At 34.3% G+C, this 24,188-nt stretch overlaps 1 protein-coding gene and 2 non-coding genes across 4 annotated transcripts; all 3 read left to right on the top strand.

Moving 5' to 3' along the window:
• Positions 1-5,982: 5,982 nt before the first annotated feature.
• Positions 5,983-6,055, top strand: TRNAK-CUU (transfer RNA lysine (anticodon CUU)). The gene has a single exon. It is a non-coding gene; the product is annotated as a tRNA-Lys (tRNA).
• A 5,465-nt stretch (positions 6,056-11,520) lies between these two features.
• On the top strand, positions 11,521-11,602 carry TRNAS-CGA (transfer RNA serine (anticodon CGA)). Its single transcript has one exon. It is a non-coding gene; the product is annotated as a tRNA-Ser (tRNA).
• A 55-nt stretch (positions 11,603-11,657) lies between these two features.
• LOC148868561 (eukaryotic translation initiation factor 2 subunit alpha homolog) lies at positions 11,658-22,795 on the top strand. 2 transcript variants are annotated; one of them, XM_088968762.1, is made up of 8 exons: positions 11,668-11,830; positions 11,925-12,407; positions 15,383-15,439; positions 15,533-15,619; positions 15,701-15,847; positions 15,984-16,088; positions 22,048-22,146; positions 22,354-22,795. In XM_088968762.1, exons 2-8 carry the CDS (start codon positions 12,024-12,026, stop codon positions 22,507-22,509), a joined length of 1,035 nt encoding a protein of 344 aa, XP_088824888.1. In that variant the 5' UTR covers positions 11,668-11,830; positions 11,925-12,023; the 3' UTR covers positions 22,510-22,795. The 2 variants fall into 2 exon arrangements, with proteins under 2 accessions (XP_088824887.1, XP_088824888.1); XM_088968761.1 differs by having other exon boundaries at positions 11,658-12,407.
• Positions 22,796-24,188: the final 1,393 nt, after the last annotated feature.

Below are 24,188 nucleotides of genomic sequence, written 5' to 3'. Positions count from 1 at the left end.
ATTTAAATAATTGTTAAATGTTTTAATTGATGCTATATATATAAATGAAAAGTGGGGGAAATGATAAATAGGAATTAGAGATAATTTAGGAGATAAATAGGAATTAGGGAGAGATATAGATAATTTTTGAGAAAGTTGGGGATAAAAATGAGATAAGCCATGTTAGGTGGCAACTCCTAGTGCTTATAGAGGGAATCTTGCACCCCTACTTGAATTGCTCAGTTTGGGTAAGGGGGCAAGGAGATGATTGTTGACATGGCAAGCTCTACCTTAGTATATACGAGCAGGGGGCCGTGTGATGCACGAGATGGGGCAATTCTCCATGTCCCTCACCTTCATAGTCAAGACACTCTACCCCAACCCTGCCCCATCCCCGGTGGTGGGGTGGGTTCAAGGTGAGGCACCCATTCCCTGTTAGGGATGGGGAATCACCAAATTTTCTCCACCCCGAGGGCAACCACCTAAAAACAATCTAATTTGTGGATATTTTACAAATAGGATTATGGGGGTATTTTAAGAATTGGTTTTGATAATTTGGGGGTATTTTATAAATGGAATTGTGGGACCCTAAGATTATAAGAATAGGAGAAAAACTTAGAGACATTTTAAAAGTTAATATTAAATCTACTGATATTTTACTAATTTACCATCGGGTTTGAGGAATTATATGAAAACCCCGTCCCTTTCCCATCCCTGTTTTGGAGCAAAAATATATTCCCCGTCCCCACTCTGTCACTTCCCCATCCCTATTTAAACTTCGAGAAAACTTTCCCCGTACGGGGTGGGGTAGGGTAGGGCCCTAGTTTTACAGGGAAAATTGCTATCCCTACAATTCTAATAATTTTCTATAGCTAATTAACTAAAAGTAAATTAAATAAAAATAAATTACAAATGATAATTTCCAAAAATTATTGAAATTGTTGTTGATTATCAAAAATGTATAGTAAGTTAGTTATTTACAATAACAATAAATTAATGTGAATTAATGTAAATTATTTACTTTTTAAGCTTAAATTATTTACTATTAATCAAAGTGATGTAATTATAATAAATTAATATAATTATGGTAGATTACATTATTTTTAAATAAAAGTAAATCAAGTATGGTTGAACTCTACAAAGTGGTCCAGACAATTGATTTAATAAATTTCCTAAATCATTTCATAATTATTTATTAAAATAATAATAATTGATTGTTATTTAAATAAATATGAAACAATTTCTCATAGATTATTTTCCTAATCTATTTTTTCTATAGTTTTCAATGCTTATTTAGTTGAATAATAACAATGGATGATTATTTAATAGTTTTGAAGATCTTTTTTTTGTAAATTAATTTCCTAATTTTTTAATTATTATTTATTTAAAAAATTATAGGTTATTAGTTAAATAATTTCCATGAATTATTTTAAACATTATTTAATAAAGAGTTTCCAATAATTTCACAGTGAACACTCATAATTTCAACTAAATTAATAATATAATATCTAACAAATAACAATAGTTTAATCTCCAATAATTATTGGAGATTAAATTAGTAGATTTAATATTGATTTTTAAAATATCTTCAAGTTTTTCCTCATATTGTTATAATCATAGGATCCCACAATTTCATTTATAAAATACCCTCAAATTGTTATAATCCAATTCCTAAAATACCCCCAAATCCCATAATCCTGTTTGTAAAATATCCACAAATTATATTATTTTTAGTGCCTTGGGGTGGGGAAAATTTGGGGATTCCCCATCTTTGGCGGTGAAAGGGTGCATCGCCTCCAACTTGCCCTGCTACCAAGGACTGGGTGGGGATGGGGTAGAGTGTCTTGACTACGGGGGCGAGGGACAAGGAGGGGTGCCACATCCCATGCATCACATAGGGCCCTGCTAGTTATAATTACTTTTGTTCTTTGATAATTGTTTTAATTTATAACATAACTTTGCTATTTAATATATTTGTTGTTTTTGCAATAATGTATAACATATGATTTAGTTATTAATATTTTGATATTTAAAGCATTTAAAAATACTTTTATATAATATTATTTAATTATTTAAATAATGTCATTATTTAAAATTTTAAAATATTAATTATTTATTAAATTTAATAATCAATAAAATTATAATTTATACCGTTATTACATAATTTTGTAAGATATAAAATTATTATTAATTCAAATGTTATGAAATCTATTATAATTATTATTTTACTATTAAGATTTTTTTGCCTAATTTCGTTATGTTAACTATTTAAAATTTAGTTATGTTGGATATTTCATTATTTAAATATTTCAATAATATGTAAAATATTTAATATTTTTGTTATTTAAATTCTATTTCTTTAAATGAAATTTGGTTGAATTTAAATAAATAAAATAATTACAAAAGCTAATATTTTATTTATTTCACTAATAGTTAACAATTATATAGGAATAGCAATAGGGTGGGTTCAGGGTGGGGCACTCCATCTCTATCCCTGGATCGTAGTCAAGACACTCTACCCCATCCTTGCCTTGTCTCTAGTGTCAGGCAGGACCACATAATCATGGCAAGGCACCCCACTCCTCGTTATGAATGGGGAATCCTTGAATTTCCCTTCCTCTTCTTCAATGTCAAGCAAGTTCAGGGCAAGGCACCCACTCATCATCAAGGATGGGGAATCCTCGAGTTTTTCCTTGCCCCTTCCCTAGTGTCGGGCGGGTTCAAGGCAAGGCACCCACTCCCCATCAACCTAATATTCAATTTGATATACTGAGTATCTACCACATGGTAAATTTCTAAAAGTATAATAAATTGTCTTTAATTTAAAAAAAAATGTAATTTTATAAAAATTATGAAAAATTTATTACATTTGTTTAATTTTGAAAATTTATTCAAATTTATTTTTAATTGTTATTAAATAATTTGTTTTCCTTTTAATGGTTTACTTACAAAATTAACCAATTTATCTTATATTTTCTAATACAAAGTAATCAATAATTTCCTTTTTCAAATATTATACTAATTTATCTTAATAATTTGTGTAATTATTGGTTCAAAATAAAGTTTTTCCATTACCATGTTCATTTATCTTTAATAATTTTCAATAATTTACAATGAAAATTACATAATTTTTCAATAGTTTTCCAAAATCTATCAAACTTAATAAATTTTCCTACAATTTTCAAAATATTCCAATAATTTTCAATAATTCTTTAATACATTGTAAATAAACTTTCAAAAATTTTATATCTTTTAATTTCCAAAATGTTATTTTACGAATATGTAGTTTTATGAAAAATTTTGAAAATTTTATTGCATTTGTGTAATTATGGAGATTTGCTAAAAATTATTATTAAATATTTATTTTTATTAAGTAGTTTACTAACAAAGTTACACTAATTTATCTTTTATTTTCTAATATAAATTAATTAATAATTTCATTTTCTAACATTATAATATTTTATTCCCCCATGTTATTAACTATAATAATAGCAATAACTAAAACTTTATGATTTTTTTATGATTGTTAAATATAATTCACAATTTTATATAAATTAGTTAAAGAGTTTTTAATTTCTATAAAATGTTGTTAAGTAACATGAATATAAAAGTGTTTACCCAAAATACTTTAAAAAGTCATGATGAGTTAATTAATAACAATATTTAATAGACACTGAATATGGGTTGGATTAAATATTAATATTTAACTATTTATTAATTAATATAAATATTTTAAATTAAAGAGTGGATATAGATTGGTAGAGATATTTTAGGAATTGATTGGGGAATGGGGTGACATGATAAGCTATTAATGAGGATATACCTTATGAGAGATATTCTATGAATATTTTTAAGTAGTTGGTTGGGAATGGTGACATGGCTTAATTGGAGTGGTGGGAATGGGGAGAGGAGAGGGGATCGACTTCCATCAGGGCAAGCCTGTGCCCTCATTGTTCTAACAATCTTTTGATACCTTGCATTGGGACCATCTCCCCATGAAATAAAGCATATAAGTACGAAGATATTTTCAATGCAAGGCAGTAAAGGCTATTTGAACGGGCTTTGCCCTAACTGAAGCTTGATTCCAGAGGAGAGAATCAAAGATAATGTATGTTAGGGGTAATGAAATAAGGAGAGGCATGTTGACGTGGACCGTCTTGCTATATATATATATATATACTAGTAAACATGTATGTGCATTTGCATGTGACAGTATCTCTAAGACAAAACTATTTATAATTCATGGACAATTTCTGAATAGTTACAAGTGAGCAGTTTCTAAACAGTTATAAGTGTATAGTTTCTAAAGTGAGAGTAAAGGACATATATGCCCACTGTATTATTAGACAAGGGGATAGAAAACGTCCAATAAAAATTCTAGAAAAAAAAGAAACATTCACTCTTTTATAGGTATTATAGATGTTCATTTGAACATCATTAGAAATAGAGGATTTACATTTTCTTTTTTCTTCTATTTTTTTCTTTGCTCTATGGGGCTACACAACAGGGGTGGCCCATTCTCCAAACCCATAACCCCCAACTTAGGTGTAGGTGGGATTTGATTCCAAGTCTCTTTGCTTTAACCATCAAGAGACCTTACTGACAAGCTAGTTGGCACCTTGTAAGTAAAATAACCACATTCAAAACTTATTTGATAATGGTCACTCTTTCATCTTTAAAAAAGAGTTTAATTTTCAACCCTAAATTTTCTTCTTAATTATAGTTGTGATGTTATTCAAAGCCTTTTTATCAATGATGCCTTGAATAATGGGAACACCCAAATATTTTTCTTTGTTTGTTGATATTGGGGTGCTCATAATCTTATAAATCAGTTTTTAAACCCTGCCCAACATTTTCTTTAGAAGGAAAATTTGACCTTTTGAAATTGATATTTTGAATGAAACCCCCTCAAACATATTGAAACTGGGCAGAAACTATTTATAAACCAATGAAAAATATAACCTAAAATCATAATCAAAATTGTGGAGGCACACTCAAAATCCACATTTTAAAATCATTAAATAGTGACACTTGAACATACATTTAAAGATGACCAAATACCAATGATTTTGTTCAGTATTAATTAAAAGAGGGAAATGCATCTAACTACAAATTTCATGAAATTTCAGTTATAATTCATTATTAATTAAAAGAGAGATAAATACATCTAGCTAAACACTCCATGAAATTTAAGTTACAATTCATTTAAGTAACTCATTTAAAACAATCAACAAAATATCAAATTTCTCATCGAATTCAAATCTTAAAGCATTAACACAAAGGGGCAAAATTTGTCCAACTAAAGTTTAGAATTTTCTAGGGGTTATTTGTACTTTTAAAGTATGTGACACACACATATATATAGAGAGAGAGATAATAGATATAGATGGGAATGAGATACTACATATTTTACACAAGCCAATATATAATCACAATATATATATATATATATATATATATATATATATATATTTATATTTATATTTATAAAGAACATGCATAATGCATAGGAAGAGCTTTGACTGATCAAAGTCTACATCTAAATTTTCATAAATACCATCTGTTTGGTTAAGATGTGTATGATATTGATTGATTGGTCACAAGTTCTTCAAATATAATGTCTTTTTCAATCGGTATCATAGTCGAACCCTTAGATCAATCATATACATATTTAAAATAAATCAAATATATTATATGTTATTTATAATATAATTATATAAATATGTATATTGCACAATGTTAAGTGGACTATCCAATAACTCAATTGGAAGCCTAACCAATGCAAAAAAATGTAGATTAGATTGGGATAGACTCAATTAGGCCGGTCCATGTTACATCCCTATATATATTTTGTGGGTGGGGATTTAAATACAATGTATTTTTTGGGCCAATATATAATGAGGATACATCACTTATTTGGTTGGTTTGATTTGGGGGAGCAATTCCTTGCGCTTGACAAAGGAATTTAGATAAAAAAACAACTAATAATAATTAAAATGCAAAGCTCGTCTAGCTCAGTTGGTAGAGCGCAAGGCTCTTAACCTTGTGGTCATGGGTTTGAGCCCCATGGTGGGCGTGTTTAATTATTTTATTTTTTAACTATTTTTCGAGTCAAATGGGTCAATCCATGTTGCCACAATTAAATAATAAAATTCAAAAATAGATAAAATGCAAAAAGATATAGAGATTAAAAAAATGGATTATAAAATTTAAAACCAAATGGGAATAAAACTATTTTTCCTATTGTCACTCATTAAATCTCATATTTAAGGTATATTCTCTCATTAAATCATATATTTAAGATATAATTTTCTCATCAATAGATTCTACTAATTAAATCCACAACATTAATTTTAATAGCATAAAAATAAATATTTTGAAAAGTAATTTGAAGACAAAATGATGAAAATGAAATGCCAACTCTAAAATCAACCTGAAAATGAAATGATGTCATAATTAAATAAGAAAATTTTTAGAAATAAAAATATAAAGAATTACAAAAATAAAGAAAAAAAGGGGGCACTTATTTGTTGTTATATATTTATAAAAAGATAAAAATATTGGATACATTTCTAATATTATACAATCATTGTATTGAATAAAAATAAGTATTATACATAAAAAATAATTTTATCAATGATGAAAATGTAATACAAAGTTTAATATCAACAAGAAATAAAACTATTTTTCTTTTTATGTGGCAGGTTAGTGGTTTGGGTTTTTTTTTCTTTGGGTATTCAGTGGTATGCATCATTAATAACTTCTCCTTACCCCTTTTTCTCCAAAGTACAAGTTGCAGGATTTGATTCCACGTCAACGCTTGAATAAACCAACTAACACACCAATGAGCCAACCCTTGACTGGTAGTTTGGGTCAAATGGATTAATCGATGATATGATAATTAAACAATAAATCTTAAAAAATAAAAAATATGTAATTAATAAAAATAAATAAATATTATATATTAATTGTGCCAAATAAAAATTATGATATTTATATAATGTAGATGAAACATATGATCTAAAATTGACTCGAAAACAATGTTATTTTATTATCTATATGGTGGGTCAATGATCCAACTTTTCAAAGATACTCATGATGCCATAATTGAATAAGCAATATTTAAAAAAGATAGAACACAGAAAATAAAAAAGTACAAAATAAGCAATGTTTAAAAAATATGTAAAATTTGAAACCAATTAGAAATAAAACTATTTTCCTATTCCTTCTCATTAAATTTCATATCTAAGATATATTCTCTCATTAAATCCTATGTTTAATATATATTTTTAATCATTAAATTATATTGATGAAATCTACAACATTAATTTTAATAGTATAACAATAAATACCTGGTGGTGGGTAAGCAATTCAACCATTTTGGTTCAAATGTGTCAATAAATAATGCCATAATTAAATAACAAAAAATAAAATATATAATACAAAAATAATAATAATTTAACATATCTCTAATATTGTATATTCATTATACTAAACAAAAATAAGTATTTTAAAAAAAGAAAATACAAAGAATCACAAAAAATAAAGAAAATTTTGGGCACATATCCAATGTTACAAATTTACAAAAATAAAATATTAGGTACATTTCTAATATTATACGTTTAATATATTGAACAAAAATAAATAGTTTTTGGTAAAATAACAAAAATAAGTATTAAACATAAGAAATAATTTTATCAATGATGATACAAAATTTAATGTTAGCCTATAAATCAAACTATTTTCTTTTTTGGGTGGTGGGGTAGTGGTTTGGGTCAAATGGATCAATTGATGATATGATAGTTAAATAGTAAAAAAGTATATTTTAAAACTGATATGAAAGCAAATTATGATGCCATAATTGAATAATAAATATTTTAAAAAAAGATAGAACACAAAAAATAAAAAATATAGAATTTTGTCAAAAACATTTGAGAATATTTCTAATGTTATATATTTGTTATATTAAATAAAAATAATTATTAAAATATGTTTATTTTTAATCATGTTGTTACTTTTGTTAATTTTCAATTTCTATATGTAAAAGTCAAGTAATTAATATGAAGACAAATATCGCATGTGCAACGTCGCACGTGCTTAATGACTAGTTCCGTAATTTGTATAAAAATCAGGGTTGTATTTGATGGATCTAGATAAGTGTGATTTTTTGGTAATGGACCCGATATGTGGATTAAGTCGGACCCTCATTCCAAAGAGTCTGGATCTCTTGCTCACACAAACTTTGGCAACGTCTACCCACATAATATTGCAACCACACATGGAGAACATCTCATCCTCCTACATGGTATTATGCAGGGGGAGATGTTCCCAATTCACAGGGGTAGTGTGTTGTGGGTAGACGTGGGTAGGAGATCCGGAAATCCCTCCCAACACGTACATATAAAATGATTGTACTTCGCTACTATGAATTACCATGGCCGACCAACTCTCGATGTATACTTCTCTATTTATTCTTTTGGTAGAAAAACAATATTTTTATTAATGAGAAAAAGCACCCCATACCTATGAACCATGATGCAAGGGCATATAGTGTAGGCAATAGACTTAATTGACCCAACATGAACCAAATTAAGACTCCGAATCACCTATTCATGAGAACTCTGCCCACGTCTACCCACAACACACTATCCCCGTGAATTTGGAACATCTCCCCTGCATAATACAATGTAGAAGGATGAGATGTTCTCCATGTGTGACTGTGATGTTATGTGGGTAGACGTGGGCAGAGTTTGTGTGGGAAGAAGATCTGGACTCCCAAATTAAATCAGTTGAATCCAACCAGAGTGATAAATTAATAAAATTTGCCAATGGCATATAACTGGCCACCTCTTATTGACATGGCATATAAGGCCCTGTTTGGTTTGCAGGAATAGGGGCCTTATAACTTCTCCATATATATTATCCATTCGGAATCAGAATGGGCTATTTTGATTCCAATTGTTTCGTTGGTGGAATCAGAATTCCATTCCCATTCCTGTTGGAATGGCCATTCCCTCACCCTACCCCTCCCATGGGAATGAAATCTCATTCCTTCTGGTTCAAATTCTCATTCTCATTCCTGTCTGAACCAAACAGACTATGGGAATAGACCACTTCGATTATGATTCCGATTGTGAACCAAATAGACCTTAAGATTCTACAAGTGTTTTTATTTAAGACAGATTATGAAAAATACATAAGTAGGGGACCATTTCCAAACGAGGCCACACATGAAGATTTCCTCTCTTCAAACCAAAATACATATCTCTTCCTATGCATGACTTTGTTGCATTCATCACCAAATTCCCCTCTTGCCACTCATTGATATTCAACGTCTCGCCCATGCCTATGTGGAGTGAGATCAAATCAGCCCCCCACAATGTCCCAAAGAACACCCCTGCCGTGTATTGGAAACATCTCCTGATGATAATACCACAAATGATGATGTCATCATCGGGAGATGTTTCCAATACACGGTGGGGATGTGTTGTGGGATGTTGTGGGGGGCTGATTTGAACTCATGTGGACTCCATGCTGCACATGGGGAGTGTACATACCTCATATGAGGCATTTAAGTGTATGTTTGGTTTATAGTCAGAATTGGAATTGGAATCGAAATTGAATTCCTTTGGAATCAGAATTGGAATTGTCTATTATCATAATCTGTTTGGTTCAAACGGGAATGAGAATGTGAATTGAAATCAGCAATAATTAGATTTCATTCTCAAAAGAGGGGTAGATAATGGCCATTCCCACAAATGGGAGAATGCCATTCTGACTCCATCCAACCAAACGGTTCAAATCGGAATAACCTATTCCAATTTTGATTATAGATCCCTATTCATACGAACCAAAAGGGTATCAACATGATATGCCCCCTATCGAGCATATTGTATTGATAAGTGATCCATATGTCTTTTTTAATATTCTTATACTCTGATTGTCAAAAACTTTTTAATCTCTTCACAATTTATACTAGACAAAGTTCATGCATAGAATAGATGCATTAGGCTCACATTCGAAGGCTGTTGCTTAGTTTTCAATCATTTTCGCATATTCATGTAAATGTAAATAGATAGTTAAATCTAATGACCCACCTTTTTGCTTACTTTGCTTGTAAGAGTAAAGTCATTCTCGTATATAACTCTTCTACCCACAATTATATAAAGTTGTTTTTTAATCAATGAAGCTGCTTTTGTCTGCAAAAAAAAATGTTAAATAGCCTCTAAACCACCCCCTGGCATGTTTTAGAAAAATCTGAAAAATATATATGAGTACAAGGTTCAAAGTGTCGATACACACACTTGTGGTCTATCGAGGTGTATGAACATTGAACCTTAGGTGTTCACAACACAACCTCCTTAAAAGTCAAAACTAATTCATGAAAAGACAAAGTAATGAGTGCAGTCGCTCTAGCTTTTGTCAACAACTCTTAACTCGCCTCTTATAGCTTGTGATTGAAACATTGAGGTGGTATTCAAGAACCATTACACTAAAATGACAATTTTTTGGTTTAAACCACACATGCAAAAGATACAGATTTATTTATTTTTCACTCATAAAAAACAATTTTCATTTGTTTGAACCATTATATGTGAGCATGGACTCATCATTTGCCTTTGATTTATGGTTATTATCTAAGAGAGATATTATATATAGAGTCACATTGGAGTCCGAATCTTCTTCTCACAAAGTGCGTCTCACACCAACCTCATAGCATGCTCTCGCCACACATCGGGAATATCTATCATATTTGTATTTATTATTCATGGAGAGATGTTCCCAATACAAGGTGGAATGTGGCTGTGAGGGTGCCATTTGTGAGGAATAGATCCCAATTTGGAATTCAGATTAGCTGAATGTTTTATCTGTTCAAAAAGATATGGGCCCCTTGTATTTAATATTGGCATAGAACCTTATCATTAGCTCCACAGCCCGTGAACAACTAAACCTCTCTCCCCAATTCATTATAACGGTGTTTGAGACACACTATATGATTGTCATATCATACTTTACAATAAGAGAAAACCACGTTTACTAGTTGAGAAAGCTATGAAAAAGGAATCATTTGGCTAGTTTTGGAGTTATGGTTTGCCAATTGCAAAATATTTTATGTTTGTAAACATAATGAAACACGAAAACAACTACAAATCAATCACCCATAATTATTATTTATTACACCCATTAGTTAACTTGCCATTGGTTTTATTGACTCTTTTCCCTACATTTTCCTTTCTTTCCTTACTTTTTCCTTCAAACCAAACACAATCCAAGTGTTGACAATTGCAAATGACATTTAAAATTTTTCTAAAGGGTATCATACCTAAGAATAATGAATCAATTAGCATTCATTCCAATTCATGTGGGTTTTTAACTAGTTAAAGTTTTTTTAGGAATTATATATTTTCATGACTATAAGATCTAAAATGTTAAAATTTATGGTTACGTTAATTTAAGATAGCAAGTTTGTGGGGTCTGGCAACAAAAACTCGGAAAGGAATATTAATATATATAAAATAGTTAAACATAAAGAAACAAGTTGTCGATATGTCCGAGTGGTTAAGGAGACAGACTCGAAATCTGTTGGGCTCTGCCTGCGCAGGTTCGAATCCTGCTGTCGACGATCTTTTTTCATCGTCGATGAAAAAATAAAGCAAAAATTAATATGACAACATACTAGTAAAGAGTGACTGAAGTTTCTTTTGACTGTTTAAAATATTACCATTTAACTCAATGCTACTCACCAAACACCCTCTCTCCCAAGCCGTTTCATTTGTGGTTTGTGTAATCTCCCCAAAAAAACGTGCAGACTTTAGCTATCGGACCCGTGCTTGGATCTGCAGACTCACAGGTTCACTCTGTCTTGAAGTCTTAGCAAAAGGTTCCACCGTTCCAATCGTCGCTTCAGATAGAAAAGTATAAAACCCTAGTTCTTTTTTTTGCAGGCAAGAACCCTAAATCTTTGTTTCTCGTTCCCTTTGGCCTTTGTTCTTAAAGTGTCCGGAGATTCAAGACCCTTGAAACCCTAGCGTAGCTCCTCAAAAATGGCGACAAACGGGCCGAACTTAGAGTGCCGGATGTACGAGGCGAAGTACCCGGAAGTTGACATGGCGGTGATGATTCAAGTGAAGAATATCGCCGACATGGGAGCTTATGTTTCTCTTCTTGAGTACAATAACATAGAGGGTATGATTTTGTTTTCGGAGCTCTCTCGTCGTCGGATTCGCAGTGTGAGCAGTTTGATTAAGGTCGGGCGACAAGAGCCGGTGATGGTTCTTAGGGTTGATAAGGAGAAAGGTTATATCGATCTCAGCAAGAGAAGGGTCTCTGAGGAAGACATTCAGGCTTGCGAGGAGAGGTATAACAAGAGCAAACTTGTTCATTCCATCATGCGCCATGTTGCAGAAACGATGCAACTAGATTTAGAGGTACGTGGATTCATTTTTTAGTCCGTGTCTCCTATTATGAAATGCGTTTCTATTAATTTTCATTTCTATTGGGTGCTCTGAAGATGAGTATTCAAATCCTAAAGCTCAATGCGCCCCAACGGGGAGGCGGTGAGTCCATTGGGTCTTGATATGTGAGAGTTAAAAGCTAGATTATGTACTTGATTAAGTCTTTAAATTCTCATCTTCCAAGTGTACTTCTAAGAGAAGCTAGTAACTATGTGTTAAATTCAACTAGAAACTCAATGTGGGTTTGTTGTTTCAATTAATTATTTTGAGTAGCAAGCTAATTTGGTCTCATTTACTAGTGGTGGTGTACTCGGTTGCTTATTTCTGGTTTGTTTTTTCATTTTTAATGCCTCTATGGAAGAAATAATAACTGTTAGGTTGTAATTGTTGTCAACCTAACTGTTAGGTTGTAATTGTTGTCAAAATATATTCATAAAAAAAATGTTGTCAAAATATCTATTGGCCCATTTATCCATTCTTCCCCAATTGATGAAGCTACTGCATCTCGTCTGTCAGAAAGGAAAGACTGCGCTACAGAAACTCTAACATTTTGCTGTGACTGTCTTATATCTGGCTATCAGATATTGCATATGCTATGCTTGTGCTAGATTTCTTCTCTATTGCTATGCGCAACCATGGTTCATACTTAGCTATCTTTGATACGGGCTCGTGGTTATCTACATGATGCCAAGGCTCCCTTCCATGCTGAATTACTTAACAATGCGACAATGTCTTTATATATGGTTGAATGGCTTATAAAGTTTTGTTGTTATAGAAATCTCGAGAGAGTGACCAGTTGGAACTTTGCGACATGGGATGCAAGGACCTAAATTATTCAAAAGTTAAATACTTAATTACTTGGGGCATCAACCAAAATAGAAGAACCAACTTTCTCAAATTTGTCACTCTCTTATGTCATGCTTTTAGGTCAAAACTTCAGCCATTTGGTGGGATTATCTGCTTATCTTTCCAACAAGCCTAAAATCAAACATTCAAATTACTATATTTGGTGAGCCTTATTATTTTAGGATTTATCTAGTGGTTTTTGACAGGATTTTGTATTTTCTTGAGAGTCTTAGTTTATTCCACATCTTGTCTTAGTTCATATCCTTTTCCTTATGAAAACGTTCCCAGTTTAGGTCTTATCTGTATAATCAGAAACTGATGCCAGAATGCACAATATTTGCAAACAATTTGAGAACTTCCACACACATGATGTTCTCTCTTACTTGTGAACATATATTTTTTTTATTGTTGTAAATTTAGCTGCATTTATTCATGTCCATATAAAATTTGCATATTCATTTGCAAAAAGAGTTGCAATGTCTTTGTTACTACAACTGGTTGGAAGTATCAAGGATTTTGGGAAAGTAAAATTTCAACATGAACCTGTTCTAATGGTTGTGACGTGCTTGTCCACTGGTCATGGGTCATGCTTGTTGATCTTCATCTTCCATGGATTAGGCAGGTGAACTATATGCTAAATCATCTTGTTCCCCTGCTATGGTGTATTAGTTGTCTCAGTTTTCTATGGCACGACAAAGTCAGTCAATCCAAAAGTTGGGTTCGGTGGTGGAGTGAACTGGTGGGAGAGAAAATTGGTGGTTGGAGGAGAGAGGGATGTGGAATGTTGGTGGAAAATGGAGGGAACTGTGAGGGAGAGAGCCCAGAGTCTGGATCTGCTCTTCACACCAGCCTCACAGCATGTACCAGCTGCACATTGGGAACATCTCCCGTACATGTACCAGCCGCACATCAGGAGATGTTCCCAATACGTGGTGGGATGTGGCTGTGAGGTCAGTGTGAGGAGCAGATCCCAACTCGAGACCCGGCCAGAGGAAGAGAGTGAGAGAGTTCAGGTCTGGGTTCCCCTGAATTTGGGAACCCAGATCCTTTATATTTTTTTCTTTTTTCGTAAAGGGACTTATTTAGAATCTTCTTACCACCTCAATATGGGTGGCCAACTGTTTACCCTTTCCCACCCTTGCTTGACTCAAAGCTAGGCCTGGTTTAATATTTCATGACCCGAGATGGTTTGGGATCAAGTTGGGTTAAGTGGGTCTATTGCCATTTATAAGTCTATGTCCTTACAATTAGTATTAAAAGATTGCCTGGGGGTGGCTGAGTGCTCACTTTGGTTATGTATACTCCTTGTATACACTTTTTCTCTTCAATAATATCATATTTCTTACCTTTTCAAAAATAAAAAAACCTGGTGTTAAAAGATGCAGTCATCAGGATGATTTGATGTGCTTTATTTATTACCCAGAAGTGTTGTTTGGTTACGCCTAAATATGATTTAATGTTGTAATCATTGGGCCTATACGAAATTATATCTGCTTATCTTGGTGCTTCTTGATATATATTATGCACAATGAAGTACCAGTATGGGAACTTAACAGGCTGCCCTTGGATCTATTTGTGGTAACAATCCATGAGCTATTTGAGTTAATATAATGTTGTGATAATCTTTTCATTTGAACTATACTCAGGTTCTTATGTTGCTGATCAAAATTTATTGTGTTCTGTTATTGATGGTTCTTATTCTGTGGGTTTAGACAACCTTTTTCGCTTTACTTTTAGATTGGAAAAATGGAAGAAACTGAAAATGTTCTCCAAATACTTGAATTTTCTCTATGTTCATCCCTCTTTATTTTATGGTATTAACAACTTATCATGATGATTACCATTCACTAGAGTTAGTGGAATGTGTGTATTACAGTTAACTGATTGGTTGCACACTTGTCTTATTCAGCTTCTTGATATGTTGAGCTTGTGTGCTCCTCTCTCTTTTCCTTTGCATGTGGTTTCCTTTCCAGGTTCCAAATGGTTTGGTTGCTTTTTATTCCTTTTGCTAGCATAACTCAATACTTGTTAGAATGTTTCTTGAAACTGTTGCATGTATTCCCATGTGCAACCTGCTGAGTGTTGGAGTTTAAACATTGCAGGATTTGTATATCCATGTTGCTTGGCCTCTGTACCGCAAATATGGGCATGCTTTTGAGGTGATACCCCTGACCTTTTCATCTTTGGTTTTTAAAGGAATTGTTTGCTTTTGATCTTGTGGTTATTCTTCCCAAGTCTTCTTGTTTGAGCAGGCATTCAAGATAATTGTTACTGATCCTGATTCTGTTCTAAATTCACTTACTCGTGAAATTAAAGAAGTTGATCTTGATGGCCAAGAGGTAATGAAATTGTACCTGGGATCTTGATCACCATCTCTATTGCTGATTTTCAAACTAATTTGCAATTTATTTATCTTACAGGTGACCAAGGTAGTGCCTGCTATGTCAGATGAGGTTAAAGATGCTCTGATAAAAAACATTAGGAGGCGAATGACCCCTCAACCATTGAAGATTCGAGCAGACATTGAAATGAAATGTTTCCAGTTTGATGGGGTTCTCCACATTAAGGTTTGATCGTGGCTATCCTTTGCTGCCACAATACCATTAGTTGAAAGTTGAAACACTATCATTACTCCTGACTGTGCACTGTGCCTTTGGGGCTGAAAAATTATGTTTGTAACCTCGTAGCATTTTTAATTTGCAGGAAGCTATGAGGAAAGCTGAAGCTGCTGGTAATACTGATTGCCCAGTGAAGATTAAACTGGTTGCTCCTCCACTCTATGTTCTAACAACTCAAACTCTTGACAAGGTCAGTTATGAATTTTGCACTAATTTGGTACGGTGAAGTTACTATGACCTATGTTATTACTTGTTCGGATTCATGCATTTTTGCTACATTTTGTGGTTGATTCTATTATGTTATCATTTTATCACTTCGATCTGCTCATTTATTTCTTTTCTCACCTTATTTTTAAATTTTAATATGATAGTCCATGTTTTGGGGGGCATTGCTTGGTGTAAATGTAAAAAAAAAAAAAACTGAGTGGCAAGTATGAGTACTGGGTTTTAGTCTGAGTGTGGTCACTTTGTATGAAAAAATGCAAAGGTTAGGTCCATTTCTGGTCCATCCCTCCCAAGACCCCAGATATTTGGGACCTACATTGAGTAAATGGTCTTTTTAGTCCATGCTATGGAGTTCTTCAGTTCCACTGGGTTTATTTACTTGTTTATTTATATATTTTGGTGGGGAATTGGGTTTTTTCTGTCAGTAGCATACAAACCCAACCTAAATAACAGAGAAGATGAGTTCATCTGTAGCTAGATCCCACCTGGCCTCAAATTTAAGGGCTGTTGACCCAAGCCCAATGGAACTTAGTTTCATTGAGTCTTGACTTATCAGCTTATCATGGGTCTTGACTTTGGAACTTTGTTTCATTCATAACTCTTTCAGCGTATAACATGTAGGGAATTAACAAATAACAAGTAATTTTAGAGAACAGCAGAAGCATCTTGACCTGAAGCTAAGTTGGCTTTATTTGGTCATATTCCAATTGTGGAACTGATGTGAAATATTCAATCTAGAAAACTGGCAGTGGTTGGACTGTGGGTGTGGGATGCTTCAGGTATGTTCACAGCCAGGTCTTTCTTCAAGAAGCTCAACTACTGACTTTTTTTTTTTTTAATTTTTATTTTTTTTTGTTTTTTCCCTCAAGTCCCAAAATCTAGTGCTTGCATTACTGTCATGAGTGCTCTTTTTGGCATGTTGAACATCCTTTGGCAAATCAAATGCCTAACCGTGGACAGCCTACTATATTAAATAAGGAAAGAATAAATTCTTCACTTACGAGGCCATCATAGTTTACAGAGAACATTTCAACCTATGTAGCAAGTTGGGTAAAGACTATGGATGTTTTTGCACCTTTTACCACAAAGATATTCTCAGAAATATGCAGTATGTTGTGTCCTTCCCCTCCGTTAGAGGCATTTGCATACAATGGAGCCTCCTGACCCAAAACACTATTAAGTTAAAACTTTGACGGATTCAACTTAGGGAATCCAGGTCCTTTTGGAGTAGGGGGAGTATGTAGGATTTAGGAATTTGGAAGGAAATATATTAGCTATCAAGTATGGAGCTGTTGGTTTTGGAGTTCTATTTGGAGTTTTGGACAGAATTGTGAGACGGCGCTTCAAGGGTCAAGGATGGCAAAATCCCTAAACTAAAGAGATAAATTGATTAAAGGGGACTCACACATGATCATAAGCTGGATAAAGGGGACGTATACAGGGCATGGAACTATGGAAGTATAGACATACCTTAAAGGAGATCAATAAATTGGCATTGCAGCTAGAATGGACACCATGTTCAGCCAATAGTTGTAAATGGACAGGCAAATTGGGGGTGAAAAGAACTTGTATTTATTGAGTTTAACCTCTCAAGCAGACAGAAAATACTAGTGGTGGCTAGCTGAAGGTAGCAATCTGCTAACAAGTGGTGCTTGACACATTATAGATGTATATGGATTTTCTTGCATATATCAATAAAGTTGTTAATTGTTACTGGTAGAAACCAGATTCTTCATTTGAAGGAAGTTAGAATAAAGGTAGATACAGAACAACCTAAGGCTGACAAGAATATATTCCGATGCCAATATAATCAAGTTAGTTATCAAAATAAAGAAAAAAATTGACTGTAAGGCAACTTGATTATTTTAGCATCTTGATTTAAGTCAACAATCCCAATGTTTGACATTTTTGTTGGGTGGATCATTCAGTCATTTTTGAATTAAGCATGACTAATTTGCATCACCTTGTGCACGACGGTGCCAGATGAAGATAAATTCTTTTGTTTTGGTAAGTATGAAGATAAATTCCTTTTCTTGATTAAGGGTTTGGCTATGGGACTAGGGATCTGGAATCGGAATCAGAATGGATCATTCCAATTCCAACTGTTTGGTTGGGCGGAATCGGAATACCATTCCCATTCCTGCTGGGAATCTGGAATGACATTCCCCATTTGAGGGAATGACCATTTTCTCCCCCTACCTTGGGAATGAAATCCCATTCAAGTCATTCCAATCCAGATTCTGATTCCTGTCCAAACCAAACAGACTATGGGAATAGACCATTCTGATTCAGATTCCAAGGGATTTTGATTCCGGTTCCAACTGCAAACCAAATGGACCCTAATTTTTTGCTATCAATTTCTTTTTTTTTCCCTGTCCTGAAGTGATTTTAGTGGCAGTGCCCTCCTGTTGATCTTACTTGCATAGTTCATCTATGTTGTCCCAAGCCATATTAGTAAATTAGAGCAAGTTTGCTAGTTGGGTTGTGTTACATGTATGGAGTCCAAAAGAGCCATGTTTTGTGATCTTATCTCATTTTTTTATCAGAAAAAAAGGTAATTTTATTAAATTAATTATATATGTTAGTGCAACTTGACAACCATAATGCTGTCTCAAAATATCCAAGGGTAGTTCACAATGAAGCCCAAAAAAGTTGCTGCTTTGTATTCCCTTGTTTATTAGGGGAATCAGCTAATCCGTTTGCACTCCTCACCCACTTGAATTCAGCATTCATATCCTTTGCAATCCTTTTGAAGACATGTTTAAGAGTCCATGGGGTTTGTCTATTACAACTTGCACAAAAAAGGGGCAATAGGAGAAATAACTTCATTTCTAGGTTGGAAGAGGAGTCCAGAATCATTGATGATACACAAGAAGTGATGGAGGAAATTGGAAGATTCTATATCAATCTATATAAGGCTAATCCAAGCAGAAATGTTTTCTTGGGTGGTGTAGAGCCGGAAAGGATTGGGGAGGGGGCCTAAGGGATTGGTTGGAAAGGGAGTTTGATGGAAAGGAAATTTGGGAGGCAGTTAATATTATGAAAGGTGACAAGGCTCCAGGTCTTGATGGGCTTAATATATCATTCTACAAAAATTGTTGACATGTGATAAAAGAGGATGTTTTGAGGATGTTCAATGGATTTTGGAAGGAGAAAATTATTGAGAGAAGTGCCAATGCGACTTTCATATCTCTAATTCTGAATGTGGAAGGGGCCTCTAGAATCAAAGGTTTTAGACCAGTCAGCTTAATTTCAACCCCATACAGCATAATAGCCAAAGTTCTCTCTAGAAGATCGGTCTTACATGATTTTGTAGGCCCAATGCGACTTTCATATCTCTAATTCTGAATGTGGAAGGGGCCTCTAGAATCAAAGGTTTTAGACCAGTCAGCTTAATTTCAACCCCATACAGCATAATAGCCAAAGTTCTCTCTAGAAGCGGTCATCCAGGTTTAGTTTGCAAGCTTGATATTGAGAAGGCTTATGATCATGTGAATTGGGGTTTTTGGAGGATTTCCTGGTTAGGATGGGTTTTGGGGAGAGGTGGAAAAGTTGGATATTTGTGCATATTTCTTTGGTTTCCTTTTTAGTTATTGTCAGTGGGATATCCACACTTTTTTTCCAAGTGCATAGGGTCTTGCGACGGGGAGACCCGCTGTCACCATTGTTGTTTGTCTTGGTAGAAAAAATCCTAAGTCACTTATTTTGTAAAGGAGCATAAGTTGGGATGCTGGAAGGGTTTGGAGCAGGAGGACCTGGAACCTCTATCACTCATCTTCAATTTGTGGATGACACACTGGTATTTTTGGGTGCGCCAATGGACCTCAGGTTTTATGAAATATTGGCAGGTCAAAAGATCAATTTGAAGAAGAGCATGATGATTGGGATGGGTGATATCCCTGATGCTTTATTGGAGGGCTGTGCTTCAGCTTTGAGTTGTTTGGTGGGGGAGTTTCCTTTTACTTATTTTGGGTCTCCCTATAGGGGCAAAAGCTTCGGTCTCATTTACTTGGCAATCGGTTCCCGACAGCATTGATACAAAACGGGCAGGTTGGAAGGGAATGTATCTTTCTCTTGGTGGAAGGATTACTCTTATTAAGAGTGCTTTCCACTCTCCCGGTTTATTACCTCTCACTTTTTTGAAGGCTCTCTACATTGTGATAAATTCAATTGAAAATTTGTAAAAGGAGTTCTTATGGGGAGTTAAAGGGATTGAGAAGAAATTCTACTTAGTTAAGTGGGATAAAATGTGCACTGAAAAAAAAAAGATGGCGGCTTGGGGATAAGAAAATTGAAGATATTCAATACAGCCCTCTTAGGAAAATGGTTATGGAGATTTGGGTTGGAGAGTGAGGCACTTTGAAGAAGCGGGTGGTGGCTTGCAAATATGGAGTTATTGGTTTCGGGGGGTAGGACATAAAGAAGTGAAGACATCTTATGGGGTAAGTGTATGAAAAGATATTATGTGTTTCTAGTCCGCTTTTCTTAACCTTGTTTTCTTTAGAGTTGGTGATGGTTCAACAATCTAGTAATGGTCTGTTCTCAGTCAAATGCTTAAGTCCCTCTGAAGGTCAAGTGGAGAAGATTCAGGGTTGAAAGGCATTTGGGGGAACCCTGTTCCCCCAAGGATACACATCGCTTAATTGTACCAGAGTCACAGATCACTCCTGTACGTACCAAAGTGGTATTAAAGCAAGGTTTGGGGGAGGAAGCACACATGGATCAGATTGAATCTGAACTTTCAAGGGCTGACTGCTGAACAGGTACAGCTTGCTGCTGTACAAGAGCAATTACAATAGAGAATGGAAGCTATGTTCACTGCTAAGAGTAGGATCCTGAATGGGTCAAGCGTGAGAATACGGGTTTGAGCGTGGAGTGGCCGCTTTGTCCAAAAAATGCCAAAGATTAGGTCTGTTAGGACTGTATCTACTCTACCCCTCCCAAGACCCTAGATAGCTGGGACCAAAAAATGGGTAATGCCCTCTGATATCTCAGATGAAGAGCCATTGATCTCATTTACTTGAGCACTTAGAAGATTTAAGATGCTTGTTATCCAGTTTGTTTTTGTGCCACTTCTTTCTTTATGGGATTTTTTTAGTGCTTTCTGTTTATAATACTTTACTTGAGTGCACCCTTGCCTGATCTTCCATATGATCCTGTATGCAAATTCTGCTAGGCAGGCTACTAATAAAAAGCTGTTAAGCAAGTTGTTGATGGATTTTTTTTTGAAGAAATTCTCATACAACATGATTTACTTAATTAACAATTGAGCTTTTATTGTTTTGGGTAATGTTCATTTGGGGTATCTAATAGATGGTCCTCTTAATTACATCTCTGCAAAAGGCTGATAAGACCACCCTCTGATTCTGACTTGGAGGTGAAATGAACAAAATAAACCAACCATATGCAATTACTGGAATTTTCTAATGTAAATTCTGGATTCATGTCCCTCTAAGATTGAGAGAGGATGAGGACATCAATTTAGAGAACAAATAAACTTTTCATATACATATTTGTTAATTTGTCCCATTATTAGATGGGCCTTCTAAATAAATGCTCATTATTACTGTTTGGCTTGTGGACCTTTTATGTTCACTGCGTCACCTGTTTTTTAAGTTGGATGTGATAGCACACAGCCAGATGCATACTTGTTACATAATCCCATCCTCGGAGAAGAATCATATCATTAGAATTTAAGACCAATTTAGAAATCTGTTTAGCATTTCTCAAAAAAATCTGTTTAACGAAGTCAAGTTAAAATTTTATTTCAACACAATCCTTCAAAATGCAAAACCTTGCATGACGGCTAGAACTAATCATTTCCCCCTTAGTTATGTAAATGCTTTGTTTCTAGCACAACTGAATTTCTTTATAAACATGACTATCACTGTTTACTTAACGCCATTTGTATTTTTGTTGGGCAGGAACAAGGAATATCAATTCTCAATAATGCAATCAAAGCTTGCACTGATGAAATAGACCGCCACAAGGGGAAACTTGCAGTGAAGGAAGCACCTAGAGCTGTGAGTGTCGTTGTTTACACTTTAAATCTTTAGATATTATTCTCTGTGCATCAGGCGTATATATGCATGTTGTGTTTTTTGTGTTGGTGGGAAGGGGGGTGCTTGAAATGTATTTTATATGTAGATTACCACAGTTTGAGAACATATAAAGAATTTTCATGGTTTATTTTTTTTTGTTGTTTCTTATTGTATGGTGCATTGGTGTAGGTGAGCGAGCGGGATGATAAACTACTTGCTGAGCACATGGCTAAACTACGACATGACAATGAGGAGGTTAGTGGTGACGAAGACAGTGAAGAAGAGGAAGATACAGGGATGGGAGAAATTGATGTGGAAAATGCGGCTTCTGGGATAACTGAGTAAAAGCACAGCAAATTAGATCGGGATTGGAACATTCTTTTTCTATTGTCATGCTTGAGAGTAGTTGTATAGAACCAGTTTCCATGTTTTGTGTCATTAAGCCCTTTCCCAATCTAGCTATTTATTTAACAGGTTTTTCTAGTTGGGAATGGCCATGTTCCCCTGAGTTAATTTGGAGGATACTTATTTGAAAAATACATCATTGTAACAGTTTTTGCAACTACCATGGTGTTTGACAACAGAAATTTGAAATGGGTTACCATGGCTATGGTGGAATCATTTTATATCACATAGTACTATGGTAATGATTCATGACTAACCTAAATTTTAACTTATTCTTAATTATGATCTGCTTTCCGTGGAAGCTACAGCATAGATGAAATGTGAGACAGTGGTTTTCAGTTTTCACCTAAATGATGATGTATCGTTCTTCATGTTGGTATGTCTGTCATATTTGGGACCGTCTCAACTACTGGGTTATTGGCATCTTTGTTTTCAAAAGCAAAACCATTTACATTGCCAAACACCCCCTTGCTGATATGGGTCTACTGCATTGATTTTGTTGGTTGATCATGCAGGCACTGAGGCACTTAACCTTGACCTTGAAGCCTGGAATCTTCGTGAACTGATTGTTACGTGTACACTTAAAAATGTGAGTCACAGGGCTAAGATCTTGCCATCTGTAATGTTTAATGTCGTTGAAATTTTAAATTTTACTTGAGTGTATTGTTAGAGAAGCAAGTGGTTGACCAGCTAGGATGCATATTGTCTGGTTGACCTTCCGGTGGTACTCTTCTGAGAATCTAGATTTAACCAATGTGATGGCACTACTCTAAAGTTAAAGAATTAAACCAATTTGGTCATTGTAATCTCTGGAACCTCCAAGTCTAATAGCTGGCCTTGCTTTTAAGGTTCTGCGTAGCGAGATAACTTGGAACCGATTCAAACTTTTCTTGGTGGTAAAAAAAGGGTTCTACAACGATCATCCATATCACGCTTGTTATTCTTTATTCTTTCATAACACACACCATTATTAAGGATTAAATAAAATACTTCGTTTGGCATTAGTCAAAATTCCAGATATCTAGTTATTTTTGTTTGGGTTTGGGGCGGAGGGGGGAGGGGGGATTAAAAAGCTTGGGTTGGGAATTTGTTAAAGTTAAAATGACCCAAACCCTAACCTGAACCTGATGTAATTGAAATACTTGACGTCGTGCAACCTGATTTGCAGCCCTTAGTTTAGTTTGGTAACACTGGGGCAATGTCAATTGTTTTTTTTCCAAGGTATTGACAGTCCACCTTATCCCAACAGAAACAATTGCTCCTCTCCTTTGGTTTTTCGGCTCATAATAAAAGTTTGGTTTGAACTTTGATTTTTTGAAAGACTAGGCGTACATTACATTAAATTATATTATTTTTGGTTAAGTAAACAGGCGAATGCCAAGTGCTAGGCTCCAAGCCTCCCTAGTCTCACTGATTTTTTTTTTTTTTTTTTTTGCGATTCCATTCCTCAATCTACCATCGAAATATTGAAATATGTGACTTAAGATACTGGTCCAGTGTGTCCAGAGTCACCACTCCACATGCATGCAGACGCCGTAGTGGACGTGGCTCGAAAGCTGGACCTGGACGGGGGGGTGGTGGGAGTGCCAACGAAAAGAGAACTGTCATTGACCTAGGTT

This window comes from Nelumbo lutea, chromosome 2 (assembly GCF_056320005.1).
Source record: "Nelumbo lutea isolate HS-2025 chromosome 2, American lotus-T2T, whole genome shotgun sequence".
Lineage (NCBI taxonomy): Eukaryota > Viridiplantae > Streptophyta > Magnoliopsida > Proteales > Nelumbonaceae > Nelumbo > Nelumbo lutea.
This window is presented reverse-complemented; position numbering and strand designations above follow the sequence as displayed.

Coding starts and splice junctions, on each gene's coding strand:
- LOC148868561 (XM_088968761.1), top strand. CDS start 12,024: ATGGCGACAAACGGGCCGAACTTAGAGTGCCGGATGTACGAGGCGAAG. Junction 12,408..15,382: donor CGATGCAACTAGATTTAGAG/GTACGTGGATTC, acceptor TAAACATTGCAG/GATTTGTATATCCATGTTGC. Junction 16,089..22,047: donor CAACTCAAACTCTTGACAAG/GTCAGTTATGAA, acceptor TTTGTTGGGCAG/GAACAAGGAATATCAATTCT.